Source organism: Triturus cristatus, chromosome 7, assembly GCF_964204655.1.
Source record: "Triturus cristatus chromosome 7, aTriCri1.1, whole genome shotgun sequence".
NCBI classification, from domain to species: Eukaryota; Metazoa; Chordata; class Amphibia; order Caudata; family Salamandridae; genus Triturus; species Triturus cristatus.
The window spans coordinates 1,457,823,803-1,457,845,820 of record NC_140590.1 but is presented as its reverse complement, the minus strand read 5'-3'; the positions used below and the strand labels follow the sequence as shown (position 1 = coordinate 1,457,845,820).

The following is a 22,018-nucleotide window of genomic DNA, read 5'->3' as shown; positions in this document are numbered from 1 at the left end:
AGTCTCAGTGAGAATGATGTTAAGAGATCTGGTCGGTGTCAGATAGTTTCAAAATGATGTTTTAATTAATGGTACTTCATAATGAGAGTGTCAGAAACATACTAGAGAGAGAAAAAGAATATGGTTTGACTTTGAAGACATTTAAATACAAATCTGGACATAGAAAACTATGTTATTTAGGGCGTTTTATATCTTCAGAGGGAGTGCGACCAAAGAAAGCTAGCTGAAATGATTAGAAGCTCACAAACTAGGTAAGGATGAATTTGTGACATTTTTAGACTGTTGTTGTAAATTTATTGAAAGACATTTAAAAAAACGAGCACCACGAGGAGTTTGCAAAAGAGAAGCATAGAGGTCTGGGGTGTGCTAAGCGTGAAGAGAAATGTGATCATGTCACAAGAAATATAAAGGAGGCACTGAATTTCCAAGCACGTGAACCAGGTACACAAACCATGGCTGAGAGATGTTCTCGGACAGAAAGCGCCATCGAATGCAAGACCTGTATGATGAAATCCACCTTATTCTAAGGAGGAACTGGGCCCTTGAGAACCCCTAAAATACCCTTCTTTAACTCCTCTTCTGTGGGGCGAAAACGGTGGCAAGATTGCCCGGGAAATTAAGGGCTTGTTTGTATTCTTGTGTCTGCATCCTGCAAGTTTGAATCGGGCGGGCCCTTTCAACTTTTCTCCCTTTCACAATTCGAACAATTGCGTAGCATTAGACTGTGTCACAATAACAAATGCATTGCAGTGCTTAGAAGAGGGGCATATAGCACTTGTTTTATAAAACAAGCAGGGTCTTATATTGACCGGACTGTGGAGAATGGCGATGCTTTGTCTGCCTTCCACAAGGAGCCAGGGTGCTGGTATTGATGGTATGTCTTAATTTTAACAGAGTGGATACAGACGAAGCAGAAATACAAGCTGTGAGGCATGAGTGAACAAAAATGCTTCTAGAGACTGTAAGCTGAGAGGCAAAGATGGCGGCCAGCATTCTGGCCGAGTGAGCTGGCTGTTGGCACTCTCCCACTCCCGATGACCTGCTAATTCTGCTCTGTATGTACAGCATGGGGCAATCAATTTAATATATGCTCGTAAACCTGAGATGCTTCGGCACATCAGCTGTCATTTCCGCAAGCTACGGCATCGCTTTCTGCTAATACGATCCACATCGGCGGCTGGACTGTTACCTGTGCTTGCCGCCCATCATTTCTCCCGCTTTGGATCCTGCCGCAGTGGTGGCAGCGCCGTGGGGATGCCCCCAAAAGTGAAGAATACGCCTCGGGTCTCGACCAAATCTGCAATTCAGACCCCGGTAGCGGCGGTAGCAGTGGCGGCAGAGGCGATGCCGGTGTCAGCGCCATCGGCGGAGGTTCCCAAGCGAGGCCAGTTGGGCGGCAGAGCTGGGAAAACAGTGAAGCTGACTTCGCCTCCAGTGCCGGCAATGTTTAAATCCCGGGCGGCCGTGAACATCAATAAAAGTCTTCAGGGCTTCGCTGCCATTGAATCTTCCACTCTCTCCTCTGCTCGGCTTACGGACACCGCAAGCTCTTCAATTGGTAAGGTAAACACCGCCTCTTTTAAAACTTCCTCCATAACTTCGCTTGGAAATACTGCAAGTGCAATGACGACAGCGCTATCTCTAGAGCACATAAAGGAAGATATCCAAAGTACAAAACCCGTGTTATTCTCGGGTGTGCAATTAAATGGAATGCTGGGAGATGTAGTCCCGCCAGGCCTATCATCCATTATACAATCAGCAGAGGCAGCCCATTCTTCTCACACAATTATATCGCAAGTTTCTTTGCCTTCTGTGCCTCTAAACAATGATTTCGATACTGACGGAGATAATTTTTACTTCTTATCTGATCATATGGGGTCTTCTGCAGATGATGAAGGGTTTGATAAGGTTTGGTCCGACAAGGACGATGATGAGAGCAGTGAGGTGGGTGACTGGCGTATCAATGATGTTTCGAATCCTACTGATCCCCCGAATGCCCCCCCTACAGTTCGTAGGGTACCTCAGGATCCTGGTACGGATGATGGTTCTCTAGCCTGGGACTATTCCTTTTCTGCACAGCCTGGCTCACATGCTAACCCTAAAGATTTAGCCGTTAATGATTTTGACCCCAAGACGGACCCCTCTACTAGCCCCATGACATTAGCTATAATCTATCAAACGATAATGGCTCATCGTGAGGAGACACGACAGGAGAGCGCCAGAGCACAGGGTGCGTGTCGCAGGGTCCAGAATTCACTCCGAAGAGTGATCAAGACTTGCACAGACATAGCATCTAGGGTCGCAGAAGCTGAGACGTGGATCTCCACTTTGGAAGATGATCTAGTGACCCAAAAAACCGCCATAGAAACAATCCAATCTCAGCGGGAGGACGTCCAATGGAAGCTTGTGGACATGGAAAATCGAGCTAGAAGAAACAATCTAAGAATTTTCGGGGTTCCCGAGGGTTTGGAGGGTTCTGTTACCAGGCAGTTTGTGGTTGATTTATTTACAGAGGCATTTCCAGAGGTCAAGGAATGGGACTGGCAGCTGGAAATTCAGCATGCTCACCGCTTTCCTTTTAAGCCCAAACATCGCCCGGATCAAACAGCCAATAGACCTCGTGCTATTTTAATTTGTTTGCACAACTTCTTAGCCAGAGAAAGGATCTATGATTTAGCCAGGCCAGACAGGCAAAGGTCAGGGAAGAGTTGTCATTTTTTTGTAAGGCCGGACTTCTGTCCAGCCACTGTTGAACGGAGGTGGCGGCTCCGTCAACTTATTACCCCTTTTCAATCTAAAGGGGCACAGGTTTTCTTACTCTTCCCCGCCAAGCTTAAAGTTGTCCATCAGGCTCAGACGAAATTTTTTGAGTCTGAAATCTTGGCTAAAACATTTTTGGATTCAATTTAGCAAGCAGCTGCAGTTGGGATCTAAGCCTTTTTTTCTTCTTTCTTAGAATCCGTATTGATGTAAGCTTTTCTGTGGGGGCAATCCCTATTTGCGGGGTCGATGCTGCTCTCAGCTTATTGTGATATGAAAGGTTTTTCTAATTATGCATCTTCCCCGAGGGCATGCCCCGAAGAATATGTATATATTTTTTTTCTTTTTATTTTTCTTCAGTTAGCAGTGTCTTCAGGGGGTGGGTGCTCTGGCCACTACCAGCACCTCCATCACTTGGACCTCGGTCCGAATGCCTTGGATGGGGGGTATGGGTTCGAGCGGGATGGGGTGGGGTGGGTGGGGAAGTTTGGCTCAGGGGGGTCAAGGGTGGGACACTCCTCGGGGAGGGGGGGCGGGTAAATGGTGCACTTAAAAAAAGGAAAAAAGCTTGATAAATTGAACAGTTTTTATCAGGGTGTCAGGGTTATTATTATAGTCATCTTAGACATTGTTTTGCTGTGTGAAGGACTCAATGGCAGGGGGTAAAATCCGTATAGCATCGTGGAATGTTTGTGGTCTCAATGATGGGAAGAAGAGAGCATTATTTTCGAGGGTTGTTCAGGCTCTACATCTAGAGATATTATGTTTGCAGGAGACTCACATACTGTGGAACAACCGTGATCAATTGAAAATTCCCAGGTTTGACTTAATAGGTTGTTCCCGACAGTCTTCTATGATTAGAGGGCTGGCAATTTTGGCAAAACGGGGGCTAGGTTCCTGTGTTAGAACCTCTCAAGATAATGGGGGGCGCTGGGCTATTTCCGAGTTTCTAATTAATGGCAGATCACTGACCATTTGTACTGTGTATAGTTCAAATGTTGTCGACCCCGCAGTCCTGCATTATTTAAATGTAGAATTAGCTTCCTGGCCCCATCCTATTTGTCTCTGCGGTGACTTTAATATCAATCTCCCCGCCGATTTTAATCTTCTAGGGCAAATAAAATATGTGGGCAAGAAACCTAGAGCATTCAGAGCGTTGCAAGCACTGGTTCAGGAGCATTCAATGATTGATCTGTGGTTTTACCATAAGAAACACCTGGACGGCTGTACATACTTTTCGGCCCCTCATAAAAAAATGGTGCGTTTGGACTATGTTTTCTTTTCTGATCAGTTTGTAGATAATACTTCAATTTCAATCACACCTCGTATAATATCTGATCATAATCCGCTGATCATCGATGTTATATTAAATCCCCACTCGAAGCCTTTTAGAGCATGGACTTTCGAGAGAAAGCTTCTGTCTGAACAACCTTATTTAGATTATATGAGGCCATGGGTATCTGAGTTTTTAAACCTTAATAGGGGATCGGCACCCAGTAACTTTGTTTGGGATGTGCTCAAGGCAGCAAATCGAGGTGAAACAAAAAGCTTTTCACATTTTCGGCAGAGGCAAATACACGACCAGACTAATGCCCGGGTTGACACATTAAGGTGTGCAGAGGTCCTTCTTATCGATGCAATTAGGGAGGGACGCGATATAACATACAGTCAAACTCAGGTCGCACTTATCAAGGCTTCCCTGCTTGAATTTTTTGAACAGGACCTGGCAGCCAAATATCTTCAGTATCGTCAGATGATGTACAAGATTGGTAAACAATCTGGCACGGTCCTTGCCAAACGACTTCAGCAACGAGCACATGCCAATCGTATTGTTAAGATCAAAGATACCCAGGGGCATATTCATGATACTCCTGAGGGAGTTTTGGCTGTTTTTTCCGAGTTTTATAGATCCCTATATACTGAGGAATCTAATGATAGTAATACAGACAATGAGTTCGCCACCTTTGTTAATGATCTTAACACCTCAAAAGTAATGGATCAGCAGAATATTATTTTGGCAGCCCCAATAGAATGGGATGAAGTGGAACTGGCATTGAATTCGCTAGCCAAGGGCAAGGCGGCCGGTCCGGACTCAATTCCTTTGGAATTTTATTCCACATTTCGCACCGAGATACGGGAAGACTTCCTAGCAATCCTCAGAAATGCACAATTGGGTCGTATCCCAGACTCCTGGTGTTTTACAACTATTATTCTTTTTAAGAAGAAGAATAAGCCAGAGCTCAATCCTGCATCATTCTGGCCGATATCATGGATTAACACTGATAATAAGATTTTTGCAAAAATATTAGCTACAAGGTTGGCATTAGTGATATCACCATTAGTGTCTATTCGCCAACATGGCTTCATCCCCGGCAGAGACACGGCAGACCATGTTCGTCGAGTTATAGTATTGTTGGACTGGGCTCAAGTCACGGGTTCCCCCCTTGGTGCAATCCTGTTAGACGCGGAAAAAGCGTTTGACAGGGTTGCCTGGGGGTTCCTGTGGAAAGTTCTGCACTGGAAGGGGTTTTGTTCAGAGTTTATTTATGCCCTGCAGTCACTATATATTAAACCTCTCGCAACCCTATCTATATCAGGGATCTTATCAAGACCATTTGATATCAGCAGGGGCACTAGGCAGGGCTGTCCCTGCTCACCCCTCCTATTTGCACTTTATATAGATCCATTTTTGTGCAAACTTGAACTCTCTTTAAATATATCTCCGGTTACGATCAATACGTATGAATTTAAAATTTTTGCATACGCCGATGATATTATGGTACTGACTAGTGATGTTTCTACCGCATTCTCTACTATTAAAAATTTAGCACAACAGTTTGGCCAGTGCTCGGGCTATAAACTTAACGCCCAGAAAACGCAGGTGGTACAATCTACAGCAATGGCTCCCTCTGATGCTCCAGTGGTTCAAAGCGCTGTGTATTTAGGGATAACAATTATACCATCAGTTGATAAGCTACTTGATATGAACATCCTGCCTATCATAGATGCTGTCGGCCAGACTCTACAAATATTAGATAATCTACACCTATCAATCTTTGGTAGAAGGAATGTCCTAAAGATGCTAATTCTGCCTAAATTTCTCTACTTATTTAGGACTATTCTATTAGAATTTGCTCAGTCTAGCCTTGTCCGGGCAGAGAGATGCTGTAGTAGGTTTCTATGGGGATAATGCCAGCCTCGTAGGGCAGCTAAATGGATGCAACTACCATTGCATAGGGGTGGCTGGTCTGTCCCTAATTTGTTGCTATATAGTTGGACAGCCCTACTGCAACATCTGGCAGTCCCACTGTTTGGCGATAGAGCAACACTTCCGCCATGGCGTGCACCTTCTATATTTGAAATTGGATTAGGAGAGGAGGCTAAGGGAATTTTACTGTCAGTTCTTGAACCTAGTTACATTAAAAAAAAACTAGGTTTAAAGTGATCATCTCAATGTATTCAGTGTGGAGGAAGGTACGGCATAGATGGTCTATCACTAATGTTAATTTCTTTACTCCTTTGTCGTCAGCTAGACTGTTACCTTCTATCTTCCAAGATCAAATCACATTTCGGTGGAGGCATCAGGGTATTATTATTTTGGGCGATTTAGCACATGAGGGCACCATGGCGTCTTTTCTTTTACTAAAAAATAAGTTTAATCTGGATACGCATGAATTCTTTAAATATCTGCAACTTCGGAGTTATTTAGTTAAACTTTCACATAATATCCCCACTTTGTTTGTAAAGCATAACCTTATGGATATGATCTTGAAGAATTCGCGAATTGGGCCATTCTATCAAAATCTATTGTTAGGCCTCCCGGATGATCTCCGACTCCATAATATCAAATGGGAAACTAAGTTAGGTAAGGCTAGTATAGATATTACTCATACATTAGAGCTAGCTAGCACGGTCTTAATTTCAGGGAGCTTACGATCCCAAAGCTACATGGCTCTATTTGACCTTTACTATACCCCAGCTAAAATATCTAAATGGGGAGGTAGGGGCTTGCATAGTTGCCCGAGATGTGGTTTAGTAGCAGCTAACGACGTACATATGTTTTTTACTTGCTCTAAATTGGCTCAGTTTCTTCAAGATGTTCAGGCATTTATGAATACAAGTCTTAAAATTCCAGTGGAATTATCTCCGGATTTAGTAATATTAGGATGTGAGACAGATTCTATTTTTTTAAGAGCGAGTTATATCACAGCTCTTACATTTATTGCTATGTCTGTTACACGATTGTGCATCAGATCGGAATGGGTTAGTTCTACCCCTCCTACTTTTCTGAATTGGAGAGCAAGGATTCTAGCTCTCCACAATCTGGAATTAGCTGTGTTCATGAGGGGTGGTAGGAGGAGACGCGAAAGGGGGGTACAAATTTGGGCTCCAGTTACGCAATGGTTGAATAGTTGATGCGAGATATTTAGTTTTGCTATTGGGTAATTGTATTCTATTCTTTTACTCTCTTTTTTTTTTTTCTCTCTCTCTCTTTTTTGCTTTTATGGTTATATAGGCATGCCGTGTCTTATCCACACTGTCCATTTCTCTCTTCCACAAAGTCGTCAGTTGTGCTATGTGATATGTATAATTTTTTTTTTTTTGCGAAAACCTTTATTGTACATAAAAATCAATACAAACATGGGCCTACAACCACCAGGGCCGGCCGCTAATATGTACATGATCAACAACAGCAGGGCAGCAACAGGCCCCCTGGGGCCCAGCCGAATTAACGAGTTACTGAGTACACCTCAGAGATTATCAGGATACATAGATTTTAGAAATACAAACAAAGAAAAAGAAAATAACACCAAAAAGCAAGGCGGAAACCATCGAAAAAGGGGGCGTCTAACCACATCCGGGGAACTGCACAATACATACTCCACCCTCAGGTGGACAATGAGGATGAGCAAGAGGGAGGTGGGGGCGACGGGAGAACCACAACCGTCAACAGGTAAAATGTAATAGTCCGGGAACCTCAGGATCAGGGGGACAAGGCAGCATCAGATGTGTCCACGAGGGGGGGCGTGCAGATGTTCCCTCGGTACGTGTTCCACTGACCCCAGATTCTACCCCACGCCCCCGGCTTACCCCGAGACACATACACAGTCTTCTCTCTGCACATGCACCAATCCATGCTCTCCTTCCATACTGACACGGTGGGAGGCCGTCGGGAACCCCAACGCTGTGCGATGTCCCTCTTAGCAATCATGTTCCCAAGGGCCGCCCACCGAGTCTGAGCCGCATTATAGTCATTAGGCTCCCACACGTTCAACAAACATCGGCGAGCCTCGGGCAACAAAGCGACCCCAGTGACGCATTCCATGACAGCATGCACCCGGCGCCAATACTCCGCTACCTCACATATATATGTATAAATTTTAATGATACCTATGATGTATAAATATGGTATGAATTATTGTATTATCTTCAAGCTGATTAATAAAAAAAAAAAAAAAAAAAAGAGACTGTAAGCTGAACATCAGCATAGTGACACATCAGATGATGAGTAATGAGATACAAGATTTTATCATGCAATGTAACCTAGTATTTGCTAGCTTCATGATACACGCTGGTTACTATGGACACTTACACTTCGCAGGGCCTTTTGTGCAGCTGTACCGAAAGGGAGAGCTGTGAACATTAGCTCTCAAAAGTTCCATGATTGGTGCCCTTGCCGCACACACATGTAAAATATCTTTATATATTGTGTTGCAGCCATGTATAGCGCGAGCTTGTCCCGGAGGTGTTGGACCGCTTTACAGGAGCCCCAAATCCATTGCTCAGGGTCACATTTGTTAAGGCACCGAGGAGATTGGTTGATCTGATCAGAATGACGGACTACTGACCTCTCACCGAGACTCGAACCTGGTTCCCCAGTTCTAAACTCTCCAGCTCTGGCCGCAGTGCCACATCCTTTCCAGAGTCCTCTGGGGTAAGGGAATACACTTCTCGTTATATGAGGATTATATATACATGGGTGTACTCCCAGGCACAGGACATGCTTTCAGTCCAGGGTGGCCTTGCCAAGGGATGGCCCTGTGATATTCATCATCTAAATATAACAAGCATTGCGGCACCGGCGCTTTACTTTTAATGTTAAAAGTAAAGCACGGGTGCCGCGATTATACCAAAAGTAAAGAAATAGATGGTTTTTCTATTTCTTTACTATTGGTATAATCGCGGCACCCGCGCTTTACTTATAACATTAAAAGTAAAGCGCGGGTGTCGCGATTATACCAAAAGTAAAGAAAAATAAAGCGGCACTGAAAGCAATCGCATCGCGATCGCTATGGTTAACAACTTGTGGTGCGCGCGCACCACAGAGGAGCAGGGGGGAGGGAGCGCGGCAGCGAGGCGAACGCGCGCTGCTGCGCATGCTGGCCACCGTCGGGAATGGGCGTTTCAAAGGTGGGACATTGTCCCACCTTTGCCCAATCGCGTGTTGTTTTTTTGAGAAAAAAAAGCACGCGCAAGCCAATGCCAGACGGGGAAAGCAAACCCACATGCTCGTTGTGGGTAGCTTTCTAAACCCCGTACAAGAGGTCTCGCGCTACGCGAGCAATGTCGCGCACTGCAACGCTAGGCACGAGACCTAAAGAGCAGCCCATGCTTCTAGTCGAGACACATGGAGGAGCTCGTGATAATGTGCTGCAAACAATCGGAGTAATTCTTAATAAAGACATGAAATAAAATTTGGTTGTGGGCTAAATCTGATTCCAGTAGTGTGTCTCTTAATTAGGTGATGGGTCTCTACGGATCACTTTCTATATAGTAAACATCAGAGCTAGGTCTACCAACAGCCAAATAAGCATATCCTATGGTGTACTTCAAGAGCTATACATCAACTACTTTTTTCTGTGGGATAAGAACAGATTATGAATTAGGGAGGAGTTACACAATAATAGGTGCTGTGTTAATAAGTGAAAATAACCTTCTTTAGGATAACCACTGGGTGCACAAACTCATAAGAAGTTTAACAGTCTTTGAAATTGAATTAAGGTAGATCTTCAAAAGTGGTCAAGTGTAGAAAATGTATATCTTACCTGGTTTGATTGCGCATAGTCAGGAAGGAGTGGGTGGGCAATTGCATAGCTTTCATGCATTTTGGTATCTTTTGGACCATAACGTAGGAAGAAAAAAGGCTATGTCCTATATTAGAATGTTGATTACCATTCCAACGCAGAAAATGAAAACTTTGTGGGTGCTTCATTTGAATAATTGTGTGTGAAACATACAAAAAAAAATCCACACTACTTTTAATCCAACTTAATGTTGTATTGAGTTTTAATAGTTCTTAAATAATGGGTTTCTCTTCTGACTTTTTAACTGCAAGAGAATACATTTTTTGGTCAAATCTTTTAGACTGATATATCTGGTTATTACCCCTCCGTAGTTGCTATCATTATCATGGATGAAACTATGCAAACTAATGGCATTCTCTGGGAAAAAAACTGTTCTGAAAAATGCTGCTCTTCAAACTCTAGCTACAATTATTACACATTTTCAATCGAACATAACACAGATGACGGATGCCTACATCTATTATAAAATGAGTGCCTCCCAGAGAAAATCAACTAAAATACTCATATCCATTTCAAGCAGCCATCCTGTTGTATATAAGCTATATATGCGTTAAAAACAGCTTCCAAGTTGGAAAATAAACAGCTTACCTCTGTATCTTCCAACTGGAGCGGAGTCTCTTCTGTAAAGATTTGTATCCACTAGTGGTGGTAAAAATCTCCCTCTTAGACGTATTGAAAGCAATGATATTTCGATTCTCCTTTTCCATGGTTACCTGAAGTGGAAAACAAAGACCATGGTAAAACAAAATTAGCATCACCTGTATGTATTGATCTACAAACATTTTTTGGGTAATGTGCTGTCCAGTGTTAGAAATATATTTATATGTCTGGGGATACCAGGAATCTGGTAATGTAATAAAGTTTCTATAGCTGTCATTCTTACTTAGCCGCCAGGGAAGCCAAGTTGTTTCTACTAGGTCCTTTAAGTGGAGCCCATGGTACAGTCCCTGTTCTAATTTGAAGGAGGAAATTCTTAAATGACAGGCGCAAGCTGGTCCAACTTCAAAGGACTTCAGGCTTTAGGTGGAGATGTCAATGTTAGTCCTCCTGCTATTTCTCTGTGGTCAGGGCTCCTATGTGATTAACCTCCCAACTATTTTAGTGCAGATTTCATTTTCATGGATTGTGGGATTTTGTGAAAGAAAGCTAGTACTGCACAACTCATTTTTACCATAGGCTGTGGGATTTATGTTGTACTTTCTTCACTCTTAATTAAAGCAGCCAATAAAACAGAACGAAGACTTCCTTTCACATAGCACTTTGGGGAAAAGTCAAGAGTGAAACAGCAAACAGCGTCCAATCAGCAGTCCAGGACCCCTCTGATAGTCTCTTGTCGCTGTTGCCACCTCCTTTCTTTGCTGCCGAGCTAAGTGCCTTCGGCCTCTTTGCCATTATTTTTCTACTTTACACCGTTAGTGTGGTGATATAAACTCATATTTAACCCCTTCGATGCGCATGACGAAGCGGTTCCGTCATGCACGTCGGTTGCGCTGTGCGCATGACGGAACCGCTCTGTCATGGCCCCGCCCGCGCACAGAACCTTCAGCACAGTGTGGAAATCCGCGCCGCGCTGAAGGGGATAAAAGGCGATTCGGGTGCCTCATATTTCTTGTATGCCTTTCTTTTCAGCGCAAAAAGAACAATTGATGGACAGAATGCAGAACAATGTCATACATTCACCCCAGTACAGAGCTGAGCCTAAATCCATCGTTTTTTGCTCACCATGCCATTCCAGTTTGGATCCAGCCAAATGCAAATCAGCCTTGACCCTGAGCCCAATGGGAACAGTCCAGCCTGAACTGCCAGGCCAGGTCCTCCCTGGACTGGAAAAAAACATCCTAGGACCGGTTTCGGGCTTTCAGCCTTCATCATCCAGGAAGCTTGAAACTAGTGGCATGAGGAGCACGGGACCCACGTCTGGGCATACCCGTCCTACTCTGGGTGACAAATGCAAAAAGAACATGTCATACATTCACCCCAGTACAGAGATCTGGGACTAAATCCATCATTTTTTTGCTCACCATGCCATTCCAGTTTGGACCCACCCATATGCAAATCAGTCTTGACCCTCCGTCCAATGGGAACAGTCCAGCCCGAACTGCCAGGCCAGGTTCTCCCTGGACTGGAAACAAGCATCCTAGGACCGGTTTCGGACTTTCAGCCCTCATCAGCCAGGATAGCTTGACTCCAACGGCATGGAGAGCAAGGGACCCACATCTGGGCATACCCGTCCCACTCTGGATGACAAATGCAAAAAGAACAATTGAGGGACAGAATGCAGAACAATGTCATACATTCACCCCAGTACAGAGATCTAGGCCTAAATCAATTGTTTTTTGCAATGAAGGGTGTTACCCAGAAACCGGTCCCAGGATGCTTGTTTCTGGTTCAGGGAAGACCTGGCTTGCCAGTTCAGGCTGGACTGTTCCCATGAGGCACAGCGTCAAGACTGATTTGCACATAGCTGGGTCTGAACTGAGGTGGCGAAGTGAGCTAAAGAATGATGATGGATTCAACCCAGATCTGTGACTGAGAAGTTTCAGCGCTCCGTCCATCATCTTTCTTTTCAGCGTGTCAGCGGAAGCGCTTATTGCTCCTCCAAAGCCGCTTTCCCTCAGGAATTAGCGCTACGACGCGTGGGGGCTGACGCAGTGGGGCTGCCGGCCACTAGAGGTCGCCACATGTAGGGCATCTTGTTAGCTGGTCTCCCATGCTGGCGCGCTCATTCTGATAGTATCGTTGAGAAAATTACAGCGCGTCCGGCTGGGTGCATGATTTATAGCCTGTTTTAGTGCCTGATTCACTGTCAGTAGTTGTTTCTTGCCACCTCACTCCTGGAGCTCTACGCCCCACACCGGGGTCTGTACTTTGCAACAGCGCATTGTGCGCATGACAGGTTTGTGTCACTCACACTCACTCACATGGACACTAGCTCAGGCAGAAGCTGAACCCTTCGAATTATATCAAGTGGGACGATTCTTTGTGGACCTATTTGCGTCAAGACTGGACCATCAACTTCCCAGGTATTTCAGTTGGCTACCAGATCCAGAGGCGACAGCCACAGATTCTTTCATCAAGGTCTGGCATACAGGGTAGGGTAGGGGGGATGCTTTTCTTCCATTTGTGAGGATTCTGTGCCTCTCGGCTTAAATACGGATACAGAAGGGGGACTTGGTGTTGGTGACCCCGATTTGATGATCACAAGTCTTGTATCTGCTTCTACTGGAACTTTCTTGGAATTCTCCAATCCCACTACCCCTCTTTCCGGATCTCCTCCAGGATCCAGAGGGGAATCTCCATCATTTAGTGTTGGAGGGGTCTCGCCCTCTTATGGCATGGAGGATTACAGGAAACACTGGAAAGTCCCAAAGCTTTCAAAACACGCTGTGTCCCTCCTCTTTAAGGCATGGACTGACAGCACCATCAGACTGTATAGATCGGCGTGGGCTCAATGGTTGGGCTGGTATCACCAAGAAGACCTGGATCTGGTGGGGAAAATGTTGTCCATTTCTCATATTTTCTTGCTTCTTTGGCCTTAGAGGGTCTGGCCCATAGATGCATCAACACCTTCAGGTCTGTGATATCGGCGGGTCATACACCGGTGGGTGACCACCTAGTGGGGGAACACCCCTTGGTAAGGAAACTCCTGAGCGGCATCCGCTTATCCCTTCCTCCTGAACCTAGGAATTCAATGCTTTAGGAAGTCAACAAGGTACTCAATCTTTTTTGTCATGGCAGGCCAATAAATATCTTTCATGGAAGAAGTTATCAACCAAGCCGGCTACCCTATTATGCCTAATCTCATGTTGAAGGGTATCAGATGTCAGAGCACTGGACATTATGAGTAGAGTATTTACCCCGCAGGGGGGTTACTTTCCATATTTCTCAACATACAAAATGTAATTCACATGTGATCTCTTACCCTTATTTTCCAGATTCCCCAAAATATTATGTGGTGAGGTGCATACAAATGAGACTATGACAATAGACATCCACCCCCATGGGGAGAGACAACATTTTCTCGCCTCCAGTCACGACATAGAATGAAAAATGTCCTATTGTAACGGAAAGTTTCAATTCTATTAAGGACACGCAGACGAGGATTAACCCACCTGGTATTGCATACAGTTAAACACAACCTGGGTAGAGATGAACTTCGTAAAGATGGATATAATTTTGCTTTCCTTCAGGCAAGGCTGTGTCATATTTGGTTGACGCATAAGGTCCTGAAGTTTGTTTACTGGCCTATGTGTAACCCGTCATGATGTTGCGAGTTTAGATTTTCACTCGCTTCTATTTAATTTCATTCAGGATCTGAACAAGATTGAAGAGGCCTTCTCAGGAAGAAAAAGGAAGTGGCCACAGTGACAAGGGACTATCAAAGTGGTCCTGGACTGCTGACTAGACACTGTTTATTGTTTTACTTTTGACTTTTTCCCAAGATGTTACGGGAAAGGAAGTCTTCCTTGTGTATACTTGGCTGCTTCCGATACGATAGCTAGGAACTTTACTTTATAGGCAAGCCACTTTTTCAGGACTGAAGACTCCCATAGAGCACTGCAGCTTGGATTTTCTGGCTCACAGACTGTGCAACTAATTTTTACAAAGAATGGCCATTCCAACAAGTAGGAACGCATCAAAATATTAATGATCAGCTGGAATAAATATTCAAAAGTCATATTATGTGCCCGGGTTAGGCCCAAGTAACCAAGCTGCACATTTTCTTATATTGCCCTAATTTTGCACAATAACAGTTCTGCTGTGACCTTTTACACATATTCACGTACATGACAATGTTCAATTTGTTTCTCTAAAACTACTTCTGTTTGCACATCTAGCTTTGCATAACATTATCACATTGCCTTGAGCACCATGTACAAGGCCTTTTTACGCACAATGTACAAATGTCATTCTAACTTCATCCACAGGGCGACAGGGATATCTACATATCCGTAACATTGCTAATCTATATGTACATCACAAGGATGCTTTCTATTATAAATAATGAGCATCTCAAAAGCTTAGCAGAGGAAGCACTTCCGCTGACACTGAGGGTCCTTGGATGCTGAGACTTCAACACGCAGCGGTCTGACATCTCCGTGAGGGGGTGTTTGTGACCAGGCTCTGACATTCTCTTTCGCCAGGTAATGGGGTTGGATCGTCCTTTGGGGGTGATTTTTGGCTTCACATCCAGTGATGGCTGGTGACATTTGAAAGTGGTGAAGGCGTAAAATTAATGGCATGCAGCACAGCGGCAAGCGAGCGCGATGACAAAACAGCTTTTGAGACGTGCAATTCAAGTCGAGAGCACAGAAGGATGCGTAGAATGAAAAGACATACAATTCTTTTCTGTAATAGTTATCAATTTGGAAAGTTATCAATTTGGAAAGTTAGCAATAGTGTTTTCGCCTAAAGGACTAGCTGACAACATGCATGTTTATCGTCCAGGCGGCCTACCCATCCATTTTAGCTTGAACTATGGCGTCTCTGATCTGAGCGCTGGTAATGGAGAGCCAACCATAGCAACGAGTTAAGACTAATATGAGTACTGATACATACAAAAGCACAGAATGTCCAGCCCACAAGTACAAAGGTGCACGCATGGAACAGTGCAGACACACCTTCGGGGGGGGGGAACTCTCCTGGTCAAACAGGCAAACAAATTACAGCTTTAATGGAGGCAGCTTAAAGGGGAGAGACATCACTTGTAAACCTCAGATTGAAGGCCCCCCTAGACAAGAATGATGTTGGACTCAACACCGACTGAGATCAGAGGTCACTACATGCAGAGGACATTCCAGAAAATAAAATGGGCCTAGAGGGGGAAGAGAGACAGAAAAAACAATACACCAACACTGCAGGAATTGCTTTGCTGCTAAACTGCTCTGGTGTTGAGAAACACAGCACGGCCAGCTGCAAATCAGTATGCAACAGCGGGTGGGAGCAGGTCACTTATTGTTGCAATGGCAGCTGGAAATGAGGGGATTTGTTTCCAAATGTGTAAATAGCACGTCATTTAATCCAATATCATAAATCATATGTGGGTCTTTGCAGAGGGAAGCTACGTTTATAATCATCAGAAATCTGTGCTCTGCACTACTGTGACATGGCTTTAAATAAATCACGAGCTGTTCCACGGAAGGCACCAAAAATCCACTAACCTCCAATCTCCCAAAAATCTAGTTTGCGTAATGCAACCCCCGGTTTTTAACAAGCATCCCCACCAAGCCTGCAGGAGTCACCAGGGTAAGCAAGCTGGGCAAGGGGAGAACAACGGGTTGTGCTCTGCGTTTTCAACCTTATTCGCCTACATGCGTAAAATATAAATTCTACAGTTATTAATGGACGGGTATTATCACATATGGAAATTAAATATGTGACCATTGGTCTGTGCGAAACTGGCGCTGCCTTCAGCCTCGACTCCAAAGCTCTCAGTCATGGTCCTGGAGGAGACAGACTTCAAACTATGCGCTATACAAGAGTAAGCACTACACAAAATAGTTAACACTTTTGGGTAATGCAGGATAAAATAAACCACGTGTAATATAAACAAAAACTAAATCTCTGGAATGGATTACGTTAACATGTTTTGCACTTGCTGTTCAGAAAAGTGCATAAGTGTTTTTGACAGTAAAGGTAAGGGCATGAATTTAATGCCCAATAGCGATCCGTTTCCATGTACCTGGTCTAAGACCCTGAGGGACCCGGCCCACTTAAAGCCCTGGTCACAGATCAAGAAGCATCTCTAAACAGTAGCGTGGCTTTGCAAATTCAGCTCTTCAGACTGAACTGACGCTGATGAAATCTCGACAGAAGATTCCCTCAGACAGTGCCCCACAGACCCGCCCGCTCTCACACCTTCCACGCCGCCGGAGACCATTGTCTCCAAATTAACGAAAGCATGAATCTAAAGCCATGTGCACAAGATCACATGATAGAATACAGCGCTGGGCCTCAGGTATCTATGCCCAGTGCCCGCATGGTTGGACAACGGCACCACCTGTGCATTTCATGCCAGGCTCACTGTCCCACTGAACCCAAGCAATGTCGGACGCATCCCGGGTGACGCACCTGTGTTACAAACTGTGGTGTCGTCAGGCAGATGCCTACTGTTGCTTTAATGCAGCGCTAGGTCAGCTGTGTGTAAACATGGACTACTGTTTACACATAAGCCTTCTTGTCTTGCGCCAATGACGTTCCGAGAAGGAAATGCTTTTGACCTGCTGCATCGTTTTGTGGATCATTTTAAAAGAGCAAAGAAGGTCAAAATTAAACTTTTAGGACTCAGAAAGGTTCATGCCAGGCTATGAGATGCCAGACCACTTGGTCCTCTTGAAGAATGTCTGCAGTCTTATCCAACCAACAACCGATTACTTTTAGCGGTTATCAACTCTGTGAGAATGAGGATAGAGACAACAGTGTTTGTGTGAAGGACATACTTGAAAATATTTAGCAAATTTCAAAACACGCTAATTTTCAATTTTGAAAAAGCCGATTTCAGGCTTGATTTAATATCCAAAATTGCTCTGCAGGTCAACCGGATAAGTTAATGAATTTCGAAAGTTCCTTGCGGTTCATACACTTTCGGGGGTTCTTAATGCGGAACGTGCAATGTGAACCACAAGAACTGCCCGGACTGTCCAAAGACCAAGGAGATCGTGTGGTGCACGAAGTTTTACATGTTGTCTGTACCTTAAAACACGTCGATTTTAATTATCCCCAAAACTCTATTTCGCATAAAACTATATAATTGTATACGTAGTTAAAAACATTTAGTCTCAAGCTGTGGTGTCAAAACCTGGCAGGGTAGATGTGACTTTCATTCTTTTGATCCTGATAAAAATGGATGCCAATTTTGATTTAGGTAACGATAATTACGCTTTAAAATATTCCTTTAAAGTATTTTAGATACAGTGGCTGCATAAACTGAAAGTTATAATTCCCTCTGATCAGTGCCTGGACTTTGTGGATAATTTTAAAAGGGCAAAGAAGGTAAAGATGAAACTTTTGGGACTCATAAAGGTTCATGCCAGGCTGTGAGCAGTCGCGGCTCGCGGGGGGGGGGGAGATGTCGCTCGGGGGTGGGGGCCGGGGGGAGTGTTAAGATAAATTTTTAAAAATCCTTATCCTACCTGAGGTCCTGAGCACGTCCGTGCCGCCTCGGGTCCGTCCGTTGGCGCCTACAGCCCCTCTCAGGCTCTCAGCCATTCCCAGCACCAGGATTGGCTTAGGGCACGGTTACTGCTCGCCCGCCTGCCCATTAGGAGACCGAGGTTTGAGCCTTTGCTCAACCCTCGGTCTCCTAATGGGCATGCGCCAGCCAGAGCAGACACTAGTGCGCATGACTGGGCACGGAGCCCTGCCTGGTCCGTCTGACAATCATGTCAGTCAACATGACGTTGGACCGCCCACCCCCTTCAGACTCTGACGGGGGTGGGCGGTCCGACGTCATGCTGACTGACATGATTGTCAGTTCTCCCTCTGCTTCTTTGAACTTAAGTAAACTGATTCAGACTACTTAAGTTCAAAGACGCCGACGCTGCAGGCGATGCTGTGGGCGGAGGAGGCTACGCCCCAATGACCTAATGGACGCACCGCTACTGTTCACATCTACATACACTCCATGTACATGCAGAGTAGGGTTTGCATAGTAGGAGTACACCAGATAACTACCCTGTTTATATTACCGCAAATATACACTGTTTTAGCACCATGGTAGAACTATATCTACTATTCACTCTTTAGGTGCTTGTAATCACTTTCATCTGTCCTGTCTACTTACTGATTATCACAGCACATGTATTCTATACAAGAATAACGTTGGTTCAATAAATATATTGAAAACGCCCCACTGTGCATTCTCTGTACATTTCTCTGAGCATAGGTAAGCACAAGTGACTGTGCAAAAGGTTCTGATCTGTTACCACGATCCCTGAGGGGTCAGGGTTGTCATGTTCAAGGATTACCAGAAATCATTTGCTCTCTGGTAGGGATAAGGGGGCTTATGGTGGCACAGTGAGCTAGCTGGTCTCTAGGCCAACATATCCTGCGGGGTGCTTGGAATCAGTCTACATAATTTACAACAATGTCTCAACCGGATTCAATGAGGAAGACAGATACATATGTATGTACACGACATTACAAGGCAGCAGCAAAAAGGGGAGACTCCCGGTATTCTTTCAAAAGTGCTCATGGCATCATATATTTAAAATCTCAGTTTATACAAAACAATTATAGCAGCACTGTGAGCATAAATTGCGAAGGCAACCCAAAAGGACTATGTGCACGTTGTGCTCGTGATGCAATGAGTGACGGCGCAGGTGACAAGTGAAAAACACAGCGAAAGACGCAAGGTGACAAGGTGATGAAAAAATATGTACAAGGATGAATGGTTCAGTAGATTTAGTTCTTTTCAGTAATTAGACAAGATATATAACTTTTTATGAACCAAAGTTGAGAATGCGCCGTGAGTTGCGCTGTAAGATCGGTCAATGGCGTTTGGATCCTATTTAGTCAGGATCATCTTCAGGACCGGGTTGCCAAATTTGTGGGTGCTGTATAAGAGAGGAAAAGAAGAGTTCAGGGAGGTAACGGGGAAAGGGAAGTGCCGCAGGGGCAATGATATTGGTGGGGTTGGAGGAAACCAGCCTACCTGTACGGTGACAATGAGAGGCTGACAGGTATGTCCACTGGTTGGTCAATGGACCTGTATGGAAGGTGGCACCGTGGTTAAGGTATGTCCGAGGTCAGTAGAGGCTGAGTCCAATCCTATGAATAAAACAAATGATCAAGAAGGGTGGAGGGGGGACAACTGGCTGAAGTGCTGGTAAAGATGGAGGAAAACTCACAGTGAGTAGGGGGATACCGGCGTGAGAGAGAGGAAATCACAGGTCCGGTGTGGCGTCAAGGCATCAGTCTAGGCACCTCACCCAAAGATTATGCTGTCCAACAAATGAGCAGGCCCTACGGATTAGTGGGAACTACACGACAGTCGTATTCTGGAAACCAGAAATAGTTATCAGTAAATTATATTGAAAGATTTCAGTGATGCCAGGAGGATCAAGGGGTACAGTTCGAGAATTTCAGTCCATGTCATTTTGAACTCGCCCTCTGCTGATAAGTGCTTTAGGTTTCTTCCGCTGCTGTCATACTTCTTATGTTTTCCTGGTCTTCGATCAAAGAAAAACCTAAAGATTTCCTGTTTCAATTCTCATCGCAAGTTAAAGTAAAAACAGCAAGTTGTGGCAGAAAAACAATAATCTATGTTATAAAAAAATGGTAAGCACAGCAAGTCTTTTTTGTTTTTCAAAACGTGAACCTGGTTTGATAGCATAACAGGAGTTTGCAAAAAAGGATAAAACCTAGACACATATTTTGGGAGCCACAGATTGGTTCGGCATGACTGCTCGCCTCTTAAAGGTTTTTCTGCCCCGTGTGAGAGGGTGGATTATTAGTTGGGAGGATGGTAGACCATCTCAAGTAATATTAGCACTTTTGTTTGTTGTTTTGTTGTTTAGTCCAGTTTTCCAGTCCACCTTTTGAAGTAACTTAAGTTCATGGGCGCAGCCAACATGGCCATCCTATCGGGGAGAGAGAAAAAAATGCCGCCACCCCAACACCTCGGACCACATTTGGCTCAGTCAGGAAAATTACAACTTTCTAAAAGTGTTGTTTCCAAAATAGTAATCTAAAATCCAACTTGACCATTAAGTTGAATGTTAAATTACAACGAGTCATTGAATCATCATCAACACTTTATTCAGATTTTACAGAGAAAATCATAAAAGTCAAACAAACTCAATTAAAGAATCTCATTGAATCATTTTGCTAGCTATTCCCAAAATGGAGTGAAGCATTTTAAGGTGTTATAATGCAACCCAGTGTTTCCTATGAAAGAGCCACCCGTGCCACACTGAATAACGCCTTTGGAGACGTTTACTGCCAAAGCATATACAACATAGTACACGTGCCCTAGTTTTTAAACGCAATGCACTCTGCCCTATGAACACTTAGGTGGGCCACCTTAGGAATGACTTATAAGTATTAAAAATGAAGTTTGAGCCTGGCAAATGGGTTATTTTGACATGTTGACTTGGCAGGAACAGGCCTGGTGACCTTACTGTTGGCACAATGTTTGCAGCAGTCCACTAGTGACATTTAACTTGCCTACCTAATGTACACTTTTGTACCATATGCTAAGACTTATAAGTTACATTTACCAATCAGGAGTTTAGACAATTTCAGTATTTTTTGGGAGTCACAGAACATGCACTGGGGCCTAGTTAGCACTACCCCAGTGTAAGAAAACAGCAGCATTAGTTCAGAACACATGGTGGTGACCGTACAAAGAGGCATTTTCCTACACCCTGTACTTATGATACCTATGTGACAATATTGTTAGGTGTGATCCAAAATATTAAAAAGCTGACCTAACATATATGTAAATAATTGCTCTTCTTTCACCCAACTCAACTAATCCCCCATCAGGAAGACATGGACGTTCCAAAATCTCAGAGCAACCATGCTGAATTTCATGATACAACACAGACATGATCCTCAGATCAGACACAGCTATTTCTATCTATTTCTATAGATCTATCTATCTATCTATCTATCTATCTATCTATCTATCTATCTATCTATCTATCTATCTATATTATCTACTGGCGGTCGCCAGTAGATAGTTATAGCTAGAATCTAGATTCCATAGGAACATCATTTTTTGATGTGCTTATAACTTTGGCGTTGTTTGATGAATCTTTAAGGAAATTTTCCAAAAAGATCCTCTTTTCAGATCAGCTCCTATCTTGAAAGTTTGGGGGTGATTCGTCAAGGGGGGGCTGAGAAAAAAGGGGGGTCCCAAAACGTGTTTTCTCCAATCAATTTCCATAGGAAACTTTAGACAAGGCTACAGGTCAAACTGCTAAACGGAATTATGCCAAATTTGGCAGGGAGAAAGGTCTTGGTCCATAAAGCACGCTTTTGTTGAAATGGTGTTAATCCGTTCAGTAGTTTTTGAGACATTAAAGGAAAAATATATATACATCTGGGCGGAGCCTAACTCCCGAGCACGAGCTTGCCTCTGATTGGCTGCTAACACTTGAAACCAGGAAGTGTTAGGAGCCATCTTGTGCCTCGCATCGAGTCAAAATAAAACAAAGGTACCGTGGGCA

General features: G+C 44.2%; 1 protein-coding gene across 2 annotated transcripts in view; it reads right to left on the bottom strand.

Annotated features, from left to right (window-relative positions):
- The window catches only part of IFT52 (intraflagellar transport 52), a 236,577-nt gene that overhangs the window by 180,054 nt on the left and 34,505 nt on the right, over positions 1–22,018 (bottom strand). For both annotated transcript variants that reach the window (XM_085619219.1, XM_085619220.1), the window contains exon 2: positions 10,434–10,558. In XM_085619219.1, coding sequence (XP_085475345.1) covers positions 10,434–10,558 — 125 coding nt within the window. The remainder of the gene's footprint in view (positions 1–10,433; positions 10,559–22,018) is intronic.